The sequence below is a fragment of the Anser cygnoides genome, chromosome 2 (genome assembly GCF_040182565.1).
Source record: "Anser cygnoides isolate HZ-2024a breed goose chromosome 2, Taihu_goose_T2T_genome, whole genome shotgun sequence".
In the NCBI taxonomy this organism is placed as follows: domain Eukaryota; kingdom Metazoa; phylum Chordata; class Aves; order Anseriformes; family Anatidae; genus Anser; species Anser cygnoides.
In genome coordinates, this window is record NC_089874.1 from 50,553,660 (window position 1) to 50,578,921 (window position 25,262).

General features: G+C 43.0%; 1 protein-coding gene across 10 annotated transcripts in view; it reads left to right on the forward strand.

Annotated features, from left to right (window-relative positions):
- KIAA0319 (KIAA0319 ortholog) overlaps window positions 1–25,262 on the forward strand; it is a 58,146-nt gene that overhangs the window by 19,782 nt on the left and 13,102 nt on the right. For 9 of the 10 annotated variants that reach the window (XR_010829270.1, XR_010829272.1, XM_066992054.1 and 6 more), the window contains 13 exons: window positions 5,643–5,826; window positions 8,014–8,118; window positions 8,766–8,863; window positions 9,238–9,325; window positions 9,869–9,961; window positions 10,799–10,931; window positions 14,399–14,627; window positions 16,167–16,290; window positions 19,038–19,170; window positions 20,040–20,188; window positions 22,095–22,246; window positions 23,399–23,537; window positions 24,777–24,936. Coding sequence is in view for 8 of the 10 variants with exons in the window: in XM_066992054.1 (XP_066848155.1) it covers window positions 5,643–5,826; window positions 8,014–8,118; window positions 8,766–8,863; window positions 9,238–9,325; window positions 9,869–9,961; window positions 10,799–10,931; window positions 14,399–14,627; window positions 16,167–16,290; window positions 19,038–19,170; window positions 20,040–20,188; window positions 22,095–22,246; window positions 23,399–23,537; window positions 24,777–24,936 (1,787 nt within the window). In the remaining 2 variants the exon portion in view is untranslated. Of the gene's footprint in view, window positions 1–5,642; window positions 5,827–6,510; window positions 6,860–8,013; window positions 8,119–8,765; window positions 8,864–9,237; window positions 9,326–9,868; window positions 9,962–10,798; window positions 10,932–14,398; window positions 14,628–16,166; window positions 16,291–19,037; window positions 19,171–20,039; window positions 20,189–22,094; window positions 22,247–23,398; window positions 23,538–24,776; window positions 24,937–25,262 lie in introns of those variants that run through there. The other variant, XM_066992057.1, reaches the window with a different exon arrangement.

A 25,262-nucleotide genomic window follows, 5' to 3' on the forward strand; every position in this document is an offset into this window, starting at 1 on the left:
TTACAGTCCTGTTATAGTGTAGAAAAGACTGAAGGGGAAGGGGTTGCCTTAATAGGCACATGAATCGCTGACGGACACTTCTCTGTCATGATAAGGAGCAGAGCTGCTTCTAGGATACTGTGGGGTTTCCTTGGAATTACTCAGAACAGTAGGCTTGGACCTGTCTTAATAGAAATGTTTTGATATTCTGCCTTTTGACACTTGCTGATCCAAATCCAAGTAGTAAGTTCAGCAATAGTAGTGCCCACCAGCATCCAAAGAGCAAGACCGGTAAGCATAAGTTCTTCTATCAATAAAATTAAGCATGTTCTATAGGTTTCATGTTACTAAATGCCTGGTGGTGTTATAGATGTAATAGTGCTGAATAAATAACTTTGATAATGCTTTTAAAATGTGAGAGGCAAGGTACTTAAGGGAAGGAACACTGTTTTTTTTGGACCACAACGTACAGTGGGATAAATTGGGTAAGTTTTTGTTCTCAGAATCCTTTCCTTGACTCTGGCAATAAGAAACAAAACAACAAAAAAAAAAAGAATCCAAGTTAAATATCTGTTAAGTACTTAAAACCTAATTTAGATACCTAAGATATGCACTTGTTCTCTATTTATGCCAGTGGGTTAGATCAGTTCTAAAGGGTCTTTGTCTCCTTCAGAACAGGGTGGGATCAGTGCGAAAGTTGAAACAGGCTGTAAAGCCATCATCTTCTGGGTTTGACTCACCCCCAAAACTGAGGGGAAAAAGTACAAATTAAGTGGTGTTGTCGTGATTGCCTTAAATTCCATCAGGCTTTGTAACGAACAGCTGCCTCTCTTGCTGTAAAAATGACAATTTATTGCCATTGTTGTAGGGAAGAAAAAGACATCAAAACAAGAAAGTTGCTTGAAATCCATGATATCTGAGGTTCTTGGAGGGTATGACCGAAATGGCAGAAGCGTATGCATGGAGAACAGCTGGATGCCATCACAGCCTAGAGGTGCAGCAGTTTCTGGACTCTGCTCTGAGATCTAGATATCCTGTGATTCTTGGGAGGGCTCTGGGAGTGCTGTGAGGAACATGAGAGGGGCTGCTGCAGCTGGTAGAGGACATCTAGCTGAGACTGGAACCTCTAAGAGCTTCTCAAGAGTTCTTGTCAGCTGTTCTTGATCAAATGGTGATTTGTGGTTTTGCTGCAGCTGGCTCATGATCAGGGAAGGCAATGCACCCTACCAGCAGGTGCTAGAGAGAGGCATGAGGAGCTCTGCCTAGGGATGGCAATGAGGTAGTCAGGAGTCTGTGGGTCAGGACTGTTATGTCTCTTCCAGACTGCCTGGTCAGAAAGAAGCAGATGAGACTTCCTTCACACAGTTGGAAGGAGCCTCATAATCACAGCCCCTGGCCGTAATGGGGGACTTGAGCGACCTCAATGTCTGGGTAGCTGGGAGAGCAAGGGAGCAGGACACAACGTAGGAAGCTCCTGGAATACACTGATGATAACTTCTGTACAGAGGTGATGGAGGAGCCAACAGGGAGAGGGCCTCTGCTTACCTCAGCCTTGCAGGCAGAGGGATTGGTCAGGGGCATGGCCGTGTGGTGGTGGAGTTTGGGCTCTTGAGAGGTGAGGTAGTAAGTCAAAAAGAAAGGTCACAGCCCAGTAGGCTTCAGGAGAGCCTGTTGTGGGATCACCTCCTCTAAACTGAAGATAGCCTGTGCTGCAGAAGATAGCATGGCCCAGCCTTCTTGGTAAATTTCTTTTCTGATTTTTGCCATCCCAGCTAGGATAGAAAGGCTTTGCTTTTTCTTCAAGTACTGCCTATGTGAACAGGAGCTTAAAATGAAAAGTTCAACAGGAAGTTCAACAAGGGCAAGTGCAGGGTCCTGCACCTAGGGAGGAATAACCCCAAGCACCAGTACAGGCTGGGGGCTGACCTGCTGGAGAGCAGCTCTGCAGAGAGGGACCTGGGAGTCCTGGTGGACAGCAGGCTGACCACGAGTCAGCAATGTGCCTTGCGGCCAAGAAGGCCAACGGTATCCTGGGCTGCATTTGTAAGAGTGTTGCCAGCAGGTCAAGGGAGGTGATCCTCCCCCCTACACAGCCCTGGTGAGGCCACACCTGGAGTACTGTGTCCAGTTCTGGGCTCCCCTGTACAAGAGGGACATGGAGCTACTGGAGCGAGTCCAGAGGAGGGCTATGAAGTTGATGAGAGGACTGGAGTATGGAGCACCTGTCGTATGAGGACAGGCTGAGAGAACTGGGCCTGTTTAGCCTGGAAAAGAGAAGACTGAGGGGAGACCTCATCAATGCATATAAATATCTGAGGGGAGGGTGTCGAGAGGATGGAGCCAGTCTCTTTTCAGTTGTGCCTAGCAAGTGGACAAGAGGCAATGGGCAAAGACTGAAGCACGGGAGGTTCCGGATGAATTTGAGGGGGCACTTCTTTCCTGTGAGGGTGATAGAGCACAGGAACAGGTTGCCCAGAGAGGTTGTGGAGTCTCCTTCTCTGGAGATATTCAGAACCCATCTGGATGCCATCCTGCGCAATGTGCTCTAGGTGATCCTGCTCGGCAGGGGGGCTGGACTAAATGGTATTCAGAGGTCCCTTCCAACCTCGGCCATTCTGTGATAAGATCTGTAGTTGGAAGGTGGTCTGGCAGTGCTCTGTTAGCAGATTTGTAGAGGCTTGATAGGATATCACTGGGAAGCTGTTTGTGAAATGACTCTTAAGGGTTTTCAGTTAACATAGAGAAATGTTAAAAATGTTAAGGAGCTGGAGAAGTAGAAGGTTTTGAGAAACTGCCAAAGCCCAAGCAGCCCTTGTTTCCCAAGTTTGAATTCCCAAGTTGAATTCCCAAGTTTCGCCTTTGAATTCAGACATCTGTAGAAAAACTAAGATGGCAAACAGTTATGGCAAACACCGTTCCCTGGCCTTTCCTAGGTTCAACTGCTGTCCAGACACCTCTCCCCTTCATAGTCTCCAGTCCCCTTCTTTTTGCTAAATGTTACACTCCAGTCCCTTTGGTGAGGTGACCAGCAGCACAGGAGGTTGAGCTCAGTGCATAGCATTTTCCTTTTGTGGCTTATTGTTTCTTTGCTCTTTTCTGCCACTGCTTCTTCCTACTAACATGTTTCCTTAGCTCCACTGTGGGCTTTTCCATGGGCTGTAAAAGCTCAGTAACACGAATACATTTAGAAATCTGTACAGAGTCACTGTCAGGGTGCCCAAAACAGAAATCTGCAATGCTGCAACTCCTTGAAGTGATGTCGCCCAACCCTCCCCCCACCCCCACCCCAAGAAGTCCTTCTCTTCTTTCATTTTCCTTTCATTTTTCAAACCACGTCTGGTCCAGCATTGCTCTCAGTAATACCTTCTGCTTGAGAGATTAGAGAGATCAATTTCTGATATTGCCCCAGTCCACTTATCTGCTGACTGCTAATGTTCTCAGTCTTAAGCTTTTTGGCTGCAACAGTGCCACAGAACACCTTTTTGACTGCAGAGCCTTGCCTAGGCTTGAGGAGCGAAGAGGTGGTTGGTGCCATTGCAGAAGAGTGTCTCAGGAAAGGTATGATCTTGCCCTGTCTGTCCTGCAAAGCCTGGATGGCTGCTTCTCAGCTGATAGGCTGGCAAAGGGTCAGGAGAGGAGGAAAGCGAAAGGATGCTCAGAACAGTAGATTTCTATTGAGTTTGGAAGACAAAGGAACCCTTTGCTTTGTCAAAGCATGGTGAAGAAAATCTTTGAAGACATGGGATGGAGTGCATGCATAAAGGCAGCTTGTCTTTTCATCAAGGCATAAGGCAGGAGGGGCTTGGGATTCTCCTTCTGGGTGATAATGTCCAGGATGAGATTTCTGCCGAGGGCCCAGGGTTAGCGTGCTGAAGGTACTGCCTGAGGGAAGCTGCAGTCCCTGACACAGCTGTTACTGACCCAGCTGCACAGATATTTGGTCAGAAATGAGTCTTGGGAGGAGAAGGAAAGAAAGAATGATTGGCCTGTTCAGACTGGTTCTGAAAGGTAATAGGGCCTGAGAGACAGAAGGAGGAGGTGTTGGGCCAGGATAACACAACGGTGGGTTATTCCTGAATATTCCTGAATAACTTGCTCTGTCCTTTACTGCGGTTCTCAGTTACAAGGTGGCTGGTGAAAAGAACACTACTGCTTGTTGCTTGAAGCAGAAAGATTCAGGGCACTTTATTAGTAGTGAGGAAAGAAAAAAACATGAGTGAATCCTGGACTGAGCAGATGTAGTAGGAGAGGCAAGGGTCCTGTTGTGTGTGTGCACATGGAGAGAACAGTGATAGAGTCTGCAATGATTATTGGCTTTTAAAGGGTTATGACTACATCTAGATCTGCCCTACTACTCTGTTACCACTTTATTATTTTGACAATTGTTCTGAATATGAAACTTGGAAAAAGAATAGTGTTTCATGCATGGCCTGATAGAAAAAAGTTATTTGGTAGATACTCTGCATATGAATAAAACTTCCTGATTGCACATATTGAGTTTATGTGGCAAGATTTTGGTAGCGGGGGGGCTGCGGGGGTGGCTTCTATGAGAAGAATCCAGACTCTGCCCCATGTTAGATAAGGGCCAGTTTCAGATGGTTTCAAAAGGGACCTGTTGCTGTCCACAGCGATGCTGATTGGACCTTTGTGAGAGCAGACTTAAGAAAGAGAAAAAAACCTGCTGCACAACAGCAGCTGGGAGAGTGAGGAGTGAGCACCAGCCCCACAGACCCCAAGGTCAGTGCAGCAGGAGGGCAGGAGGTGCTCCAGGCAGGCAGCAGCAGTTCCCCTGCGGCCTGTGGAGAGGCCCCTGGTGGAGCAGGCTGTCCCCCTGCAGCCCATGGGTCCCACACGGAGCAGATCTCCACGCTGCAGCCCGTGGAGGAGCCCCCGGTGGAGCAGGTGGATGTGGCCTGGAGGAGGCTGCGGCCCATGGAGAGCCCCCGCAGGAGCAGGCCCCGGGCCGGAGCTGCAGCCCGTGGAGAGGAGCCCACGCAGGAGCAGGGGGTCTGGGGGGAGCTGCCGCCCACCCGTGGGGGACCTGTGCTGGAGCAGTTTGCTCCTGGGGGATGGACCCCGTGGTACGGAGCCGTGTGGGAGCAGTTCCTGAAGAGCTGCTGCCTGTGGGCAGCCCCCGCAGGCTCAGTTTGGGAAGGACGGCATCCCGTGGGAGGGACCCCACGGGGAGCAGGGGCAGGGAGTGACCATGAGGGAGCAGCGGAGACGAAGCTTCATGGATTGACCGCAGCCCCCAGTCCCCATTTTCCTGCACTGCTCAGGGGGAGGAGGTAGCAGAAGGCGGATGGGAGAGAAGATGGCGGTTTTTTTGTTTGTTTTTCACTGCTCTGTCTTGTTAGCAATAGATAATAAATTTTATTAATGTCCCTATTCTGAGTCTGTTTTGCCTGTGTTAATCGTTGAGCGATCTCCCTGTCCTTATCTCAACCTTTGAACCCTGTCCATCATGTTTTCTCCCTCTTTCCATTTGAGAAGGGGGAATGAGAGAGCGGTTGTGGTGGAGCTCAGCTGCCCAGCTGAGTGAAACCACCACGCTACATAAATCAGGCAAACCCAACATGCTGTTTAAAGAAAAGCATACCTGTAAATCTATAAATGTGAAATGCAAGTCATAAATGACGCTCTTTCAATAATTCATTTTGCAGGTTCCTACGCATTCCCTTCTTTCAGATGAAGTGGAATTCTCCCCAGGTGTGTCAGAGAAAACCCAGACTCCCACAGTGGCCCCAGAGAACATCACTGAAGGTGGGGTCATGCTGCTTCCCACTAATGTTGTGCCATCTGAGCCCATGCAGCAGTTCCCAACTCCTGCTAATGCTCCTAAAGCAGGTAATATTTCAACATGGCTGGAGATCTGAGGGGTACCTGCGGGTTAGACAGCAGGTGGGGATGGCTTTACTACTGTCAAGCTTGTATCCTGTTGGTATAAGCTCTTTATCCAAATGCAGCATCATCCCACTTCAAGCATGTAGTCCTACACTGCAAACTCCAGAACCTTTAGCTTGTTCTTTCTGAGCAAAAACTCTGACCAAGCCTAACATCAGTGGGAAATTATAACTCAGTCAAATGCAGTGAAATAAAAAGCAAATTAAGAGCATTTTCTTAACATGTTATTTTTTATTGTTGGTGAGAAATACCTAAGACTTTCTGGAGTTACACAATAGTTTCCTCTAGCCACTCCTTTGTTTTTGTGTGAGTGCAGAATATTGCTTGATCTCAGAAAATCATCAGTAGGGTTCCCACCTTGTGTAGCGGTCAGGTATCATGAAGCGGAGCAGGTGGGACATGAGGAAGCCCAGCCCTTAATAGAGGAGAACTTGGCCACTTCATCCTGAAAAAAATTTTACTCTAATTTCAAACCTGGAAGAAGGCTTATCAGATTTCCAGCTACAGAGGAAAAGTTCTTATTTTGAAAAAGATGTGTTTAATTGCTCTGCCCTCTGTAGTTACATTAAATTCTGTGTATATGTTAGTCTATCTACTTTCTCGTGCTGAGTTTCCTGCCTTTCTATGTGCCCTGACAAAGGGTCAGAAGGTTCACAAGAAGCAGGGAATCACAGATGTGTGTTCTATGCTCCTGAGGGACATGGAGAGCTAAGCCCTTTGCTTCCTGGTAGAGCAAGTCTGGTTTGGGACATCCCTAGCACATTCTGCGAAACTACAACATGCCAGCCAGGATAGCAGTAGGATGTAACATGAGGAGACAAGCTTCAAGAGGGATCCTCTCCAAGACAATGGATCATCATTACCATTGAGTACTGACTAGGCAGCTCCTCCCCCTCCCTCACAAGAGGAGGCTGAAGAGGACTCAAAAAAGAGCTTGGAAGAAGCAGCTGAAGGAAAGGTTGTGATGAATCTCACTGTAAGTACTGTTTTGTGCAAGGATTTCCTCAAGTTGCTTTGCACAGCCCTACTGTCTCAGTCTAGGAGAGAGTCCCTCCTCCTCCTTTGTTCATAACCTTCATCTAGCCGTTTTGTTCTCATCACATGTGGAGGTCAAAAGATTTTTAGAAGCACAAACCTCCACTGGTGTCAAGGGCAACTTCCACGAGCAATTCTGGAGCCTCACATTTAAGTAGCAGGGACAGAAAGTGTAATGTCAGCATAACCTTTTTGCTTCATCTCTTTTTACACCTGTCAGCTGCCCCAGCTGAGTAGTCTCTTGCTCATCTAGTAAAAGTTAGACACTTAGATACTAGTGAGTGTTACCTTTGGAGAACCTTTATTCTGTGGTCTCCCTGTAGTCAGGAACACATTTAAAACATTTTAAAAACAGGTCTATGAGAATGTTGCTTGAAGTTGTGCTTTGGTATGTTTCAGTCTGGGTTTGTAGACTTCAGCGTTTTTGGAAGAGAAAACAATTTGCACAGATGAGAACTGTGAGGGTGTTCCTGGATGACATGTAGACAGAATGTGCAGTTTAGCAAGGAAATAACCCTGCTGCACTAGCAGAATTTTTAAAAGTGACACGATGAGCTGGACACTTAGTACATGCCTATTCAAGTGCCACACAAACATAGAAGCTTGTTGGTGGAGAAAAGGCATAACACTGGTTTTAGGATGGACTATGTTACTTAACTTAATGAAGTTTAATGAAGTTTATTCTGGTGCTGATGGCTCTTTTTTGTCTTTTGTTGTTGCATATGTTTGAACTCCTGTACTTTCAACCAATTATTAAAAAAATACATAATTCTTTATGCAGAGAAATGTTAACTGTGATATACAAGAAAAATCAGAACTCATCTGTCTAAAGCAGACGAGTGTAGGTGAAATACTGTTTCATATTTGTGGAAGAACAATTGTCTTGAATAGTTCAGTAAAAGGTGAAGGAGCTGTAGTCATGATTATAACAGATTATTAATTGATTATGTATCAGGATTTTTTTCTTATTTATCTTTGCCTATTCACTGCAGAGCATTTGTCGAATTTTACTTAATCCATTACAAATAATACTTGAAGATACAAAATTTATATCCATTGCATCTTTATAAACATAATGTACTCTTTCTGTCTTAGATATGGTAAAAGAGCTTACTGTATCTGCTGGAGATAACATACAAGTGATGCTACCCAAAAATGAGGTTGAACTGAATGCCTTTGTTGTCCCGCCACCGCCTACAGGTGAGTTGAATGGCCTCGCCATACAGGAGATGCTCACGCACTACCAGCCTGTAAATGTAGATAAGTCCCAAGTTATGTGAATGTTCACAGTTCAGAATAAGATCTAGTGTCCTCCTTCTACCTTTTTTGTGGCTTCATCTGCAGAGAGCATTTCCTCCTTTGGATTTTAGAGATTTTGGAGTGGCTTGTATTTTCTGAACCTGAACTAATTAGCCAAATGATTCAAATAGAAAGCCCATGATTTCTCCCAAAACATGATGATATGGCCAAGGTTATAGCATCTTGTTGTTAAGCAGAGATGCGAAGAACTAGGTTCCGAACACAACATTTACCTTAAAACTACCAGTTACTGAGCTGCAGCAAAGAATATGTATTTCACAGGTAGCTGTGTAAAACATTCACCACATGTGAAGCTGGTTTTTAAACCTATTTGTAAAGTCTATTAACTTCATTGCTACTTTACCAAGTTACAACACGCTGTGGAAGCTTAACATGTATTCATAACACTCCATTTTGTGGACTCAAATAATAGCAGTCATGGTTTCCTGCTATAGCATTTTACCTGACAGGTGAACTTAATTTCTTTGCTTCTTGGGCTTATCTTGAAGGCAGAGATGATTATTCTTACATTATGTTATTGGTCTTAGAAACAGCCTACAACTATGAGTGGAGCTTAATCAGTCACCCTGCTGACTATGGTGGTGAAATGGAGCACAGGTACACCCAGACACTGAAGCTGTCTCATGTAAGTGAGCTGTAAGTTCAGGCCCATGCAGTGTGTTCAGTCCTTTCACAGGGATTTAACTTGTAATGAAGAGTACTTTTATTTGAGGAATTCTGATTACTCTGAGTTGTCTTCACTTGCATGTGTCAACTTTTTCAGATTTCCAGAAATGCCTCTTTCAGAGTGCTCTCATAATTTTCTGAGATTGAGTAAAAATTCCAAAGTGTTCCTCACCTTGGGGCAGTAGCCAGTGCCTTTTATGTATGTGCTTATTTAAACCTAGAGTTCCTTTTATATCAAGATCTTTCTACGTGTACAGCACAATTGGGAGATTGTATGCAGATTGCATCTGTATATTTCATCATGTAACTGGATTTGTTCTGTTTATGTCTCAGTTATCAGTGGGACTTTATGCCTTCAAAGTGACGGTTTCTGGTGAAAATGCCTTTGGAGAAGGTTTTGTAAATGTCACTGTCAAACCAGGTAAATCAGTTGGCTAAAATAATTAATTTCTTCAACGCTAGTAGTAGTATTACCTGTCTTTGTAGTAGTCTGTCAGTTATTGTCTTCCAAAGACATCTAGTAGTACAATCATGCAGAGATGTATTTCGTGTCTTGCTGTCTTTAAACCGTTTTAAGCAAGTGCAGCTGAGGATCCTGCTTACTGCATTTAAGTGCTCTCTAGCCTGTGCCCTCCTGAGGCAAGACCTGAGAAGGCATCATGACACCTTCTGTGGTCCCCTTCTCCACTAAAACTAGGATCAGCAAGTAGGTACTGAACTGGCTGTAGCTGTAAGTTACAGTGCACAGGTCTACCTAAATCATGCCAGATGGAAGTGGCTGCAGCAGAAGACTGTTGCCTAAGTGCACTGCTCTTCAGTAACCTGTCCTGTCCCTTGTCCAAAAAGGACTGCAGATGCTGCACAGCTGTCAATCCTAGCCTTGGATCACTGGGGACTGTTGATCTGCAGTTACCGGATTATCTTTGCCTGGGTCTTCACAATGCTTTCCCTGTCTTTCTTACAGCAATCAGAGTTAATCAGCCACCTGTTGCTGTTGCTTCACCCAAAGTACAAGAAGTTTCTTTGCCTACAACTTCCACCTTCATTGATGGCAGTCGTATGTACTAGACCAATCTGTATTTTTAATATACAGTTAGAACACTACTGTTCATCAGTAACAAATGAAATTCCTTTCCACTGTACTCACAGGAGTTCCCTGAATTGTGATTCATGTTGAGAATTTCAGTCCAGTTATGAATGATTTTCAGAAAGAAAAAGTTAATTAGATAAATGTTTGTATGGTATGAGGCTGAGTAATATTGGTTCTAGAATGAGCTGTACTTTGAAGTTTTTTCTTTCTGTTGTTCTTCCTAGCTACAGAAAACATGATTGCTTGATTTTATTTATTTATTTAAACACAATCAAGTGCATGTCAAGACTATAAAATCCAGCCTTCAACTTGGGCAGTGTGTCAGAAGCTGCTACATCCAAACAGCATATAATTTTATAGTATTTTCTTGTCCTGCCTGGAATCCCTATTATGGGCTTCTGTGCCAGTCTGGGCTCGTTGTAGAGAGCTGCCACGTAAGATACAATGAGATGTGTGAGTTTGTTTTGACATTAAGCGAAGGTTTACATTTTTGTATTTACCAAGAAAAAACAAATGGGAATATGTAGGCATTCTACTTTCGTGTGGAGTGAATCTGACTGAGATTAACTTTATCTGTATGTGTGAAGAATATATATATATATATATATATATATATATTATTTTTTTTGTATGGTAATGTAACTCACAATATGTGGTTCAATAGCTGTGGTACATGAACTTTGTTTGATTATGCTTGTAAAGGTGATTATAAAACATCAGTTAGGGATCAGTTCGTGAGAGACTTTAGTATTCATACAAGCCATTGTTACAATATACTGATACGTTTTTCTTTAATGCATGTAGAAAGTATAGATGATATGAAGATAGTGAGTTATCACTGGGAGGAAATTAAAGGCCCTTTGCGAGAGCAGAAGGCATCTGCTAACACACCTGTCTTGCACTTGTCTAAGCTCGTTCCTGGAAACTACACTTTCAGGTACGCCTGCATGGATACTTTCTTTTGAGGTTATAAGTCTTTCTTTGATGTCAGCTAGATGAACTGAAGAAACCCCCCCACGATTCAGGTGGAAACAGTTAGAGACCTGCTACTCTACCTGGACTGTCACAAGTCCATGGGGCCAGATGGGACCTACCCAAGGATGCTGAGGGAGTTGGCAGATGTGATTGCTGGGCCGTTTTCCATCATCTATCAGTGGTCTTGGTCATCCAGAGAGATCCCGGATGACTGGAGACTTGCTAATGTGACGCCCATCTATAAGAAGGGTCGTAAGGAGGACCTGGGGAAGTACAGGCTTGTCAGCCTGACCTCGGTGCCAGGAAAGGTGATGGAACAGGTCATCTTGAATGCAATCACACAATGTATGTGGGACCACTGGGGGATCAGGCCCAGCCAGCATAGGTTCATGCAAGGCAAGTCCTGCCTGACCAACCTCATCGCCTTCTATGACCAGGTGACCTGCCTGGTGCATGAGGGAAAGGCTGTTGACGTAGTCTACCTAGACTTCAGCAAGGCCTTTGACACAGTCTCCCACAGTATTCTCCTAGAGAAGTTGACAGCCCATGGCTTGGGCAGGTACACTCTTTGCTGGGTTAAAAACTGGCTTGGATGGCTGGGCCCAGAGAGTGGCGGTGAACGGAGTGAAATCCAGCTGGTGACTGGTCACCAGTGGTGTTCCCCAGGGGTTGGTGTTGGGGCCCATCCTCTTTTAATATCTTTATTGATGATTTGGATGAGGGAATTGAGTGCACCCTCAGTGAGTTTGCAGATGACTTCAATTTGGGGGAGGAGTGTCGATCTGTTGGGTGATAGGAAGGCCCTGCAGAGGGACCTGGACAGGTTGGGTCGATGGGCAGAGGCCAATGGGATGAGGTTCATCATGGCTAAGTGCTGGGTCCTGCACTTTGGTCACAACAACCCCATGCAGCGCTACAGGCTTGGGAGAGAGTGGCTGGAAAGTTGTGCAGAGGAAAAGGATCTGGGGGTGCCGGTCAATGCTTGCGTGAACACGAACCACCAGTGTGCCCAGGTGGCCAAGAAGGCCAACGGCATCCTGGCCTGTATCAGGAATAGTGTAGCCAGCAGGACCAGGGAGGTGATTGTCCCCCTGTACTCTGCTCTGGTGAGGCCGCACCTTGAGTACTGTGTTCAGTTTTGGGCCCCTCAGTACAAGAAGGACATCGAGGCCCTGGAGCATTTCCATAGAATGGCTACGAAGCTGGTGAAGGGTCTGGAACAGAAGTCCTGTGAGGAGTGGCTGAGGGAACTGGGGTTGTTTAGTCTGGAGAAGAGGAGGCTCAGGGGAGACCTTATTGCTCTCTCCAACTACCTGAAAGGAAGCTGTGGGGAGCTGGGGGTCGGCTTCTTCTCAGGTAGCTAGTGATAGGACTAGTGGGAATGGCCTCCAGTTGTGCCAGGGGAGGTTTAGGTTGGAAATTAGGAGAAATTTCTTCTCAGAAAGAGCAGTCAGGCCTTGGAACGTGTTGCCCAGGGAGGTGGTGGAGTCACCGTCCGTGGGGGTGTTTAAGGAAACGCTGGACCTGGTGCTTAGGGACATGGCTTAGTGAGTGACGTTGGTGGTAGGGGTTGGACTGGATGATCTTGGGTCTTTTCCAACCTTAATGATTAAATGTTTGTTTGGTTTTGAGCTCATGTCTACCTCCTTAAAGAGCTTCATTTTTCTTCTGTATGCTCTTCACCTTCGTTTTGCACTGTAGAGAGATATAGGGACCAGATTCATTAAGAAGTGCTTGCTGTGATTTTGTGATACTGGTGTGATGATGCTTTGCAGCACAAAGTAACACCTCGTTTTGCATAAGAAATGAAATAACCTCCCACTTCCTGCAACGATAAGTGGGAGAGAACATCTCTTATTTCTTTTCAGCTTAGAACTTGGCAAATGTCCTGACATGAGACTGCAGTCAGGATGTGGAAGTCATCCCCCGAGTGGTGGTGGCAGACAGAACAGTATTGGGAGACTGATCTTTGCAAGGCGATGTGGTGTGCTGATTTTATAAGAGTAATTCTGTTTTTCCTAAAAGCCTTTTCTTTGCTGCTGTTTTCCTCCAATTAATACTTGCAAAATCCACTGGATTTTGTCCAGACAACAGAAGCAATGTTTGCAGTTCTGGGTGCTTTAATTAAAATCAGGGTTCATTTTCTGGATTTCTTAATTTAAAGCCTAGTCCTGTACTTGTGTGCTTTCCTCTGAACCAGCCTTGGCTGCCAGTAGGTAACAGCCTGCAAGTGGATACATCAGTTATCAGTGTAGCATCAGCAGAATGTTGAAGCCTGCTGATGACCAGTGTACATGTATGTGAGACATGCTTCATTGCATAAACATCACCAAAAATTGCTTCAGCTTCCGTTCTCTGTTCTTTACTGGAGTTGTGCCATACTGTACAGTGGCAGAAGTGAGAGTAAGGTTTTGTTTCCTCAATTGAAAAGGATGGAGCTCACTTACAAGCAGTGCTGTTAAGTGTATTCTGCACACAAGGGAATTAAGAAATCACCTCCTATATTCATGTTCCTTTAGGAGAGGATGAGGTACTTGAACAGTAGAGTAAGTAGCCTGTTCAAGCTCACAGAAAATTAGTTGGAAAACAAAATCCAGCACTCCTGACACACACGGCTGTGCATCCACTGCAAAAGTATGCATTCCCTAATGACAGGACTAAGGAGCACTAGTTTTGTTCTGACTTGTGAAAGGCTTCAGGAGTGATTCCCCTCCATATGTTCAGCTGTATACAGTAGTCGCAACAGCGGTGCATTAGAGATGTAGTTGGTTACCACACTGTGGAGGTCAGTCTATCATCACTTTCAAGTCTCTCACTTCTAGATAATTTGCCACTGTGTTTCTGAAAGGCAGTAGTGATTGTTTAAACCATGTGCTATGTTTAGTTTTGTGACTTAAGGTCTCCTTCCAAAATAAGAGCTGATAATAAAGTCCATTAATATTAGTAGCAGCATGTTACAAAGAAATAAGAAGTTACAAGCTGTTTTTGTGCTATGACAAGCAGACCTTCTGAACATTTAGAATAGTTCTGGGTGTAGTTATTAACAGGGGCTGTTGGAGTATAGCCAGTGACTGAAATCCGTGTTTTTAGTGACTAAATCTTTGAAGATTTTGTAGCAAAGGCTATTTGAAATGATGGAGTTGCTGTTGATTGCAGGGAACGGTTTTCATCTGGGATCTTGAATAGCTAGGCTTTTTTTTTTTTTTTTTAGGTTGCAAGCTGTCATTGAAAATTAGACTTCTGAATTTCTTTCCAGCCTTAGTTCAAGTCTGTCTTTCTGAAGCAGAAGTTCATCTAATCTAGATCAGCGGCTCTGGTTTATGTATCGATTTTGCTCTCTTCAACCACCAGAAAAATGTGAATCTTTGACCTTATAACTTGACAGCAGTCTGGTCTAACAATTTCCAATATTGTTTTTTCCTGCTGTAGGCTCACAGTGATTGATTCAGATGGAGCAGCCAACTCCACAATTGCATCTCTGACTGTCAACAAACCAGTGGATTACCCACCTATTGCTAATGCAGGACCTAATCAGGCAGTCACCTTGCCCCAAAACTTCATCACACTGAATGGAAACCAGAGCAGTGATGACCATGAAATTGTCAGCTATGAGTGGTCACTCAGTCCCAAAAGCAAAGGCAAGGTGGTAGCAATGCAGGTATGTCTATCTCTCCTTACATAGTATTAGAAAGCTCTTTCATCCTTGCCTTTCTATGAAGAAACACATACAAAAGTAACTATTCAGGAGTACTAAAATATCTAGAGTACTGCTGTTCCTCTCTGATGTATTCAGCTTTTTCAGATATTACTTCTAATTCCTTCTCATCATCACTCTTTTTTTTTTTTTTTCTTTCATGCTTTATTGTCATTTGTCTGTCTTGCTATTGTTTGTTCCCTGAGGGTATGGAAAGAATTTCAGTTCACTCTGTCTGACCTTGGACCCTGGCGCCTGCTCCACAGGTTTGCATCTTCTGAGAGGCTAGACATACCACAAACTGTTTTTGAGAGAAGGTAGTGGTAATCAGCATCTTCTTTAAACAGTTTCTCTTCCTGGAGAAAGTAGCACCTGAGAAATAACTTGTTTTTTTTTTGAAAGAAAGATCACAAGACTTCTGTCAGCTTTCTCACAGTTCACACTGGTTGGTGTTTTTTATGCTCACTAGAATATGGGTTTCCTATGAAGGCCAACTGATTTTATGCTCTTTTATGGTGGCATGTTTATTTTTTCATCGTATTTTTTTTTTTAAATCTGAGAACTCAAGTCAATAACAATTTTCAGTTAGATGATGTCAGTTGCTCTTCCCTTTTCTACCAAAGCTGTAACCCCACTGTAGAAGGCCACCAGATTTGTCAGGTACGATTTGCCCATAGTGAAGCCATGTTGGCTGTCACCAATCACCTTCTTATTTTCAATGCGCCTTAGCAGAGTTTCCAGGTGGATCTGCTCCATATCATTTAGTTCACACGAGACTTCCCTGGAAAAGATGATTGTTGTAACTGATGAAGAAGGAAATTGTGATTTGTTGTTTCTCACAAGATATGCCTCAAATTCTGTTAGCAAAAGAACATATAGCTGGGCCTAGTCTTATTGTGAGCTTATATGTGTGTCAAATAATTACTGCCGTAAGTGTATAATGAGGACCGAGTTGTCTTGTTTAATATGTGTTTTCTTCCCCAAGCCTTCCTGGCTGGGGTCAAGTCAGGTATGCTTTTGTGTTTAATGACTTGTTTTTGTGTTTAACTGTCTTTCATAAATAAATATTATGTTAAGCAATGTCATGATTTAAAAAAAATCATTTTGTAGTGTCTTTCATTGGTGTTTAATTTGCTAATTGAGAAAGTTAGTTTCCCATGTATTCATTACTGTTCTCTATGGTTTTATTACAAGTTCATTACAATCACTGTTGTCCAGAAATAATGCAGCAATTATAGTAACATAAGAAATCAAGGTTTACTGTCTCTATATAGATCTCTGGGTTGGTAGACAGCTGCAATATTGGATATATGACATCTGTGCATCAAATTAAAAGTCTACTCTTTGTCTACAAGGTGCTTCCACTGATTGCTCAAGCAATGAATTATTATTATTGTGAATTACAACAAATTTTGTTTTTCCTCCACATTTGCTCTCTAAGATGTTTTGAGCTTTTCTGTATCCATCTCTCTTCCTCTACCCTCCCCCCTCTCCGCTGTGTAGGGAGTGCGGACTCCGTACCTCCAGTTATCTGCAATGCAGGAAGGAGATTATACTTTTCAGCTGACTGTCACAGACTCGGCAAGGCAGCGCTCCACAGCTGAGGTCACTCTGATAGTACAGCCTGGTAAGTTGACTGCAGGCATGTCTGGGTCCCTCGGGGTGGACCAGCCTGGTGCCTTAGCACCAGCCTCAAATACCTCATCTCCCTGCATTGCACCACTCAGGTGGCAGTCTGAACAGCCGGTATCCCTGCATCAAGGATTCTTCCACTTCCATTTTCTATCAAAGCAAACAATAGAACAGAACTGCAGAAAGTCCGGATGGTGATCCTGAAGGCTTCCACCAGCCTGATTATGTAAGGCACCCTGCACAGAGATGTTTGAGTGTACTTCTGAAAACTAAAATGTAGCTCTCAGTTTAATATCTTGCAAAGTCTGTTTTGCAAAGGTGTTCAATATAACAATCAATGTTTTACTCAATTTTCTTACTGTTTTGTAGTTCTTCAAGAATCCTTGTGTGGTTTGAATTCTACCTAGAATTTTGTTGCGTGTTCTAGGGGGAAAAAAATAGTCAAGCAAGTAGTTTTCAAAAACTGCTTCTTTCACTTGGTTGTTTAGATTTGGAAGCTGAATGATGAACAGGCTCAAATGGACCAGGCCTCATCAGACTTTTTTTTTTTTTTTTAACTTTTACCGTTTTTTTAAATTGGGGGGGGGGGGGGGGGGGGAAAGTTTGCCTATTGTAGCTTCTTACATCCAAAGTGGCCTCTTCTGCCTATCTGAAGGTTTCATATTCCACTATAGAGCAATATGGTGTCTCCCTGGTGCTGCTTATTCTACAGCTTTTTGTAGATGACCCCTTCTGGGGAAACTTTACAGTGGGCATGTAATAGAGAAATCAGGAACATGAATCACAAGTGCATCATGTGGTGGTGCCTTTTAGATTGGTGGTAGTGTGGAAATGGGAAGGAACTATTGCTGAAGGCAGGTCTAAGGGAAAGCAAATACTCAGAAAAATGGTAGTGTTCATGGTTTACCATGCCACAACAGCAAAGGTTGAAAACAGATTAATAGGTTACATTTCTGCACTAAATTTTCAAAGGCTTGAAACTGATGTTAGGTTGGTGGCATTGCACTGACACTGAGCAGCAGGAAACCTGTGTCAGTTCTTCTTTTAAGGTAAAGAACCATATTCATGTGGGTAGTTTGAAAGGGTCACAGTGATGGAACAAGATCAATACTACACCGCTCTTGTCATAAGAACATTCTGATGCAATGTAGTGAGTGGATTGTAAAGTTCATGAAGTGTGACTGTGCCACCAGGTGTGACTGTGAAAAAGGGGAGTACTTGCTGTGGAATTCGGCTTGTTAAAAAGCTCATTTCTCCCACCTACTATTTGCTGGTTTGAGCACATTAGACTTGTGACTCACAAGTATATCCATGGGAAGGTGATGGAACACCTAATCCTGGAAACCGTTTGCAAGCACAGGAAGGACAAGAAAGTCATCAGGAGCAGTCAGCATGGATTCATCAAGGGGAAGTCATACCTGACCAGCCTGATAAGCTTCTGTGGTGAAATGACCACCCTATTAGATAAGGGGAGAGCAGTGGATATTGTCTTCCAGGACTTTAGTAAGGCCTTTGATGCTGTTCCCCATAAGATTCCACTAAGATACTCATGGAATCTGCTGAATTATGGTCTGGGTGAGCAGGCAGTGAGGTAGGTTGAAAACTGGCTGAATGGCTGAGCCCAGAGGTTAGTGATCACTGGTGCAAAGCCTAGATGGAGGCCTGTAATGATCAGAGTACCACATGGGTCAATATTAGGTCCTGTCCTGTTCAAGAACTTCATAAATGATCTGGACAGTGAGGTAGAGTGCACCCTCAGTAAATTTGTGGATGATGAAAAAAGTGGTGTCTGACTCACCAGAGGGTCATGTAGCCATCCAGAGGGACCTAGACAGGCTGGAGAAGTGGGCTGACAAACTTCATGAAATTCAACAAGGAGAAGTGTGGAGTCCTGTACCCTGGGGAGGAACAACCCCAGGCACCATTATGTTCTGGGGGTCACCCAGCTGAAAAGCAGCTTTGCAGAAAATGGCTTGGGGCTCCTGGTGGACACCAAACTGAACATGAATCAGCAGTGTGCCCTTGCCACAAAGAAGGCTAATGGCATTCTTGGCTACATTAGTAGATACAGCCAGGTAATTACCTTCTAGTCAGTTTTGGTGAGGCTGCCAGCGGAGTGAGTACTATGTCCAGGTCTGGACTACACATGAGAGACATGGAGCTATTTGAGAGAGCACAATGAATGGCCACAAAGGTGACGAAGGGACTGGAGCATCTCTCCTGTGGGGAAAGGCTGAGAGAGCTGGGACTGTTCAGCCTGGAGAAGAGGAGGCTCAGGGGTATCTTACCAATGTCTATAAATAACTGAAAGAAGAGTGCAAGAAGACAGAGCCATACCCTTTTCAGTGGTGCCCAGTGACAAGACGAGAGGCAGTGGGCACAACCTGGAACACAGGAGGTGTCATCTAAACATCAGGAAGCACTTCTTTACTGTACGGGTCGGTGACGGAGCACTGCCACAGGTTGCACAGAGAGGTTGTGGAGACACCCTCCTTGGATATCTTTGGAAGCTGTCTGGACATGGTCCTGGGCAACCTGCTCTAGGTGTCCCTGTCTGAGCAGGTTGGTTGGACCAGATGCCCTCCAGAGGTCCCTTCCAACCTCAACCATTTTGTGATTTACGCCTTTGAGCCGATATACGAGGCTTGTAATCTAATATTCTGTGTAAAATCTTTCCTCTGTTTGACAGTCCTTGATGGTGACTAGCTAGCAAATGTGATGCACTAAATACTATTTTTACAGAAAATAACAGTCCTCCAATAGCAGTGGCTGGCCCTGACAAGGAATTGACCTTCCCAGTAGAAAGTACAACACTGGATGGAAGTAGAAGCCAAGATGACCAAGGCATTGTCTTCTATCACTGGGAAAATATCAGGTATCTTGAGAGAGATGACTATCTCTGGTTTAAAAAGAAAAAAGAAAAAAAAGTGAAAGTGCTTGAGTTCCAGAGCCTCTTAAGCAGTTGTGTTGGGTGACGCAGTATTTGAGAACTGATTTGAGGCGTTTCCTTCTCAGGTGGTAATAGGGTGAGAGACAAGAATTTTATGTTCAGATTGGCCTGCCTATGTTTTTCTCTGTGTCATCTTAAGTTACGAAGTTATTTTATGAAAAAGTTACATAAACTCCCATATCTCTCAATAAAGTGAGTAACAGGCTTGGGTACTTTCCTGTAATGTACTCTTTTTTTCCTACTGTTAAGTGCTTTCTCAGTCACTTCTATTCATTGAATAACAAAGTAAAATCACAATCTATTTAGCCTGAGCTTTCATTAGTAGATGACTAAAACACTCTTGAATAATGATTGAAAATACTTTACAGAAGTTTGTAGTAAGGATCAAGCTAATTGATCTTTAATAAAAGGATGAAGGTATTAGCTTGTGCCACTGTCCTGTCCGTGGTACAGAAAGAGTTTTGGTGGCACTCTGGCCCTGTTGTAAGTGGCTGTTAAACCAACAGCATTTGCATGCTCTTATGGAATAGTACAGCAAGGAGGCTGGACTCTTGGGCTCCATTTTCTGCTTTTCTAATTACAGGGTATGTGTTGTTTGCATGTTTTCAAAGTCTTGCAAAAGACTGAATTATACATTCTGATCTAAATTCATTGTTGTAATTCTCTTATTATCAATGCTTGTAGAAGTGGTAGAACCCCAGCATCCATAATGACAAATGGTATGAGTGGTGCCGCTTAGAGGAAAAATTAGTCTGGCTTTGCAGGATTATTTTTCATGAGATGTTTTGTTTCAGTGGGCCAAGCTTTGTACAAATGGAAAATGGTGACAAAGCAGTAGCAACTGTGACTGGTCTTCGGGTTGGCACCTATCGCTTCAGGCTGACGGTAAAAGACCAGCAGGGTTTAAGCAGTGCATCTGTGCTGTCAATTACTGTGAAGGAAGGTAAGCCTAGTTGCTGCTGCTTAGGATGTGATAGGCAATTTGCCAGTTAATTCAATCACTGACAATGTAAAAGAAATTGGAACAGAAACAGATAATGCATTTGTTGTCATGTTTCAAGGGTGTTCAAGAAGAGTTGCCATTGTTTTGTAATAACGGAGTATTCAGATTAACTGGTAAAACTGCTTCACTTCCTGCATTTTTTTCCAAGTTAAATACATGTAGAATTAGGTGTAATAAAAATACTCCAAAATATTTTTGACCATGGGGCCTCTAGTTCCATAAGAGGATATGTTTTAATTTTACTCTTAAAGTTAAGCTTTGATCAGAAAAGCAATTTCACTTGGTTTTAAGTCTCATCCAAGAAATGAGGTTTCATGATATGCCAATTTCTACTTTAAAACTTAACATTAAAAGACCTGTATTTATTTTGATTTTGCTAAACAGTTATGTTCCCCCCCCCACCTGGTATGCATGCTGTGGAAAAGGCTGTAGGGCTGTAGGACCTATTGCGTAAGATACTGGCAGGTACTCTGACAGATTTCATAGCTTTTGCCCAGTGTTAAATCCTTGAGTTTGTAAGTGATGATAACCTAATGATCTTTTAACCCAGTTTGTTCCTTTGGGAGTAATTTAGCAGTCTGTATGGGCCTATGCCTCCTTTTAAAGAAGGTGGCCTGATAGATTTCCAATTTACAGAGTTAAGCTTTGTTTTGCATACCTTGTTTTCTGAGGGGAGCAACGCACTCTGACTGAAAATGTGATACCAGTGCCATTTATGAAATAATAGTAGAGTTGCATCAGAATCTTAGCTGCTGACTTTCTCTAAAACAGTACAGACTTGTTTCTTTTTCACTGTGAGATCACTGAAGAATGAATGCATCTTGGAGAGGGAGCTGAACTCATTTTTACCCATGCGCATCATCAGTTGAACTGTTCGGAGCTTCAATTAGGTCTTCAATCAGAAATACATGGCAACAGTTCTGCCCAAATTTATCTCATGGCCTCATTTGTGCATTGGACTATAGCCACAGCGTGTACTGATTACAGTCACAGGCTCAATATTAAAAAGAATAAGTGCTCCAGTGGCCAAGTTTAAACCCGGCTGATTAGGAAGAGGCAAGAAGATTGCCTCTATCACAGAGAACTGTGCTGTTCTGAAGCACAGAGTTACAGCCAATGCACTGGACATCTGCCCAAAGTGGAATGATTTACATCCAACCTAATATTCAGACCAGTGAGGTATTACGTTTAGTGTCACAGCTTCGTGGTACTCTGTCTTATCAGTTATGTTCTACAAAAAAAGTCCAGTGACGTCTGGCTTCTGGAAAGAAAATGTTTGCATGTTTCTCTGGTGTTTTTGGCTGTACTTCGAATGCATGCTCAAACTTCACTGCTTACAATGAGCAAAAAGCATTTGGGAACTGTATTTACTAGTGGATACACTCTGCTTTAATATAGACATTGTGAAAATGTAAGGGCTTTACACAGGCCTCTATTAAGAAATGAGTGATGGTCTCTGAAAGAGAGAAGAGCCCAGCATGGTGATGTCATGCTAGGCTGGGCTTCTAAGGCAGATAGAAAAAAATTTTGCTTGACTGAGATCTGATGTTACTGTGAGACTGTAAATAGAGTATCCCACAATGCTTTTTGTCAAAGATCTTTTTGGATGGTATTTCTTGTTGCTATTCTACTCACAGTGCAGCTCTGCTTTTGTTAGATTATAATAATCTCAGAGCCAAATTCTGGATACTTCCTTATCATTTCCCTGTCCATTTGGCACAAGATTCTCTTGCTACTGCCTGTAATCATCAGGTAGAGAATTGCAGTGTGGGTGTTTTGGCAATTGCATGTCACATCTCACATGATTTGAAAGCAAATCCTTTTCTTCCACTATTTTCATGGCTAGAAAACAACAGTCCACCCCGGGCACATGCTGGTGGGAAGCATGTGCTGGTGCTTCCCAATAACTCTGTTACTTTGGATGGCTCAAGATCTTCCGATGACCAGGGGATTGTGTCGTATTTGTGGATCCGGGATGGTCAAAGTCCAGCAGCTGGGGTAAGTTTCTTGAAGGCTTTAACTGGAGTCAAATTTTGAATTATGCATGTAGCTTCACTGCAGCAGGGCAAGCAGATAATGACTCACGAGCTGCTATGAGAGGGATAGTATCTATTTCTGGTTTGTCTTCCCAGCTCTCTCTGATGCTTTGGTTCAAGAAGCCTGGTGGTGTTTCCAGTACAGCTATTGAATATCTTGGTTAAGAGGACTGCAGCAGTCCAGATTTAGTTGGGAAAGACTTGAGACAGAAGAATAAAGTCATGACCCGTCACAACTAACCAGCAATAGTAATGACCTAGTATGTTTGAAAGAAAATAATGTGAAATGCAGGTGTTCCAAAACAGGAAAGCTCTGAGAGAGCGAGAAGTGCCAATAAATACGAAGGAATTCTGTCTAGTACCAGATGAGGTGAGATAGCCAGTTTGTTATAATAAAAATGGTGTTTAGTGCTGGATGAGTAGAATCTTGCCTAGCAGATTACAGGGAATAGCCTGGACATTAGGGCAGTGGAGTCTTCTCTGGGTGTGGGCAGACAGCTGAATTACTCTTGATAAACTGAAGTTTACATATCAGCTACTAAAACTGTGATAAGTTCTTCATTTGCCTATTCCCACAAAGCGTTGTAGGCAGCTCTTCACAGCCAGAAAGGCAGTGGCAAATTGGCAAGAACTGGGAGAGGAGAAACAGCAAAATGATAGCAACACTTAGAGAAGCAATTCACGTAAGGATATGGGGAGAACTGAAGAGGTTTAAGTTAGAGCTGGCAGAGATGGTTGTTGGAAATACATAAACACCAAGGAGAGGAAATAATTTAGGATTTAGTATGTAAGAAAGCAGAACTAAGGATTCAGAAATACTAATGTAACTGTCAGATCTTCAGGCAGATGAGTACTTGAGGATGTCAGCTGTTATATCTGAGTCGTGTGGGTTTTTTTTGTTTGTTTTTATGAAAAAGCATTCTTACTGTGTGCAGACATCCTCATTTAACTCCCACTTCCAAATTTGTATTATTGTGGTATAAACTGGGGGCACATCACTTTGTCCAAAAGCCAAAGCAAGGACCAGCACTGTTATATTAGATATCTGAGTTGATAGTCACACCTGCAACTTTCTCTGAGGGTATAATCATTCTTGTACCTCTTTTTTTTTCAGGATGTGATCCGTGGCTCAGACCATGAGGCAGTATTGCAGCTAACCAATCTGGTGGAAGGAACCTATACTTTTCACTTGAAAGTGACAGATGCCAAAGGAGATTCAGATATTGACTCTGCTACTGTTGAAGTGCGGCCTGGTATGACAATTAAAAGGTCATCGATACGTTGTGAATACCTCATCTTTGTTCTCCTTTTCCCTTATTTCAGTGTTGACAAGATTCTCTCAGGTTAAAACACTAAGTCTGTCTATCTTCCTACCTCTCAGTCAACCTGTGTGTGGAGAACAAGGCACATCAAGATTGTTCTCTCATTTACATCATTGCTGTACATTGGAGATATGAAAATCATACTTCTTAGTTAATGTTTTCACTTGGTTACTCTGTTGCTTTTCATTTCTTGCATTTTTTTTTCTGGTTGTTAACTAGTTCAGCAGTTAGAAAGATGAGAGCTGAGCATGAAGTTTAGGTGCAAATGCTGCAATAACATGTTTGATTGTTGAAAGTGTACTTGTGTTATTTTTTTCCTTCTTTATTTTGAAGGACAATAACCCCAAAGACTTTCAGGTTTTTTTTTAAATTGGCTTTTCATGGTCTGATATTGCTCATATGTAGTCTTGTTTTCAATTGTAATCTAGACGGCTATATGATAGAAGTATAAGTTGAGGTCTCAGGATATTAGTGTGAAGTCATGGGTCTGTCACAGAGTTCTTATTTGACTGGTTCCTGAGCAAAGATTTTATTTATTCCTCACTTTGTCGCTGAATGTAGACATGATAGTTGGCTCAGAATTCTCATTGCATATCTGTGAAGCTCGTTTAGTTTGCAGAGCACTCTAGAAGTGCAAATATTACTTAACAACTCTTCATTTTTTTGAAGGGAAATATATTTGTTATTTCTGAAGCTGACCATCCTCATTTAGACTCACACAGTTTTGCATACTACCGTGTGAGTTCATCTTTGAGTCCTTTTTCTGGTTGGTAGCCAGTAGTAGATCATAGTAGATCACTAGCAGGGAGCTTAAGAATTAGACTCACGTAGTGTTTACCTTAAGATGGCAGCATTTAGTGAAACAGAAGTTGTTATTCTGTGCAAAAATACAGTAATGCTGAACTGAAGTACTCACTGAAATGCCTTTTTCCAACCAGTAAAAGAAGGGTTGCTATCTTAGGACGTACCAGATTTATTTCAGAAGCAATGTGGAGATGTAGGCTATCTTAGTAGTTTTCTAAGAACACAAAAGGGATGGATTGTAAGAGATGTTGGTCTTAAGCAGGAAAATACAGTATTAATAAATATTTTTGGTACTGAGCGTTGTCTTCAGTTGATAATGAAGCATTTGCCAAACTCTGATAGCATATCATCTTCTTCTCCTGTTAGATCCCAAAAGGAGTGGTCTGGTGGAGCTGATTTTGCAAGTTGGAGTGGGACAGCTGAGTGAACAGCAGAAGGACACCCTGGTGAGACAACTGGCTGTATTACTGAATGTCTTGGATTCAGATATCAAAGTTCAGAAGATACAAGCCTACTCAGATATAAGGTACAAAGATGCCCTGCTGTGCCAAGAAGATTTGTGATTTTCATTGACTGTCTCATAGCTCATATTTAGTTACAAAATAATGTAGAAAAGATTACCAGAGACGCTGTAGCTCTCAACAGTATATACTTTCAGAAGTTATTCTTCTTCTGTGGTAGAAGATTGATGAAGTGAGCTCTCCAAAGGCTTAGGTCTGAAATGTTTTATTTAAAACAAACAAACTTCCATACAGGCGATCAGGTTTTTTTATTCCCTTAATTTTTTTTTTCATTTCCTTTGAAGAAAGCACATGCAGAAATTCCAGTGTCTCTGTTCCATATTGTACTATT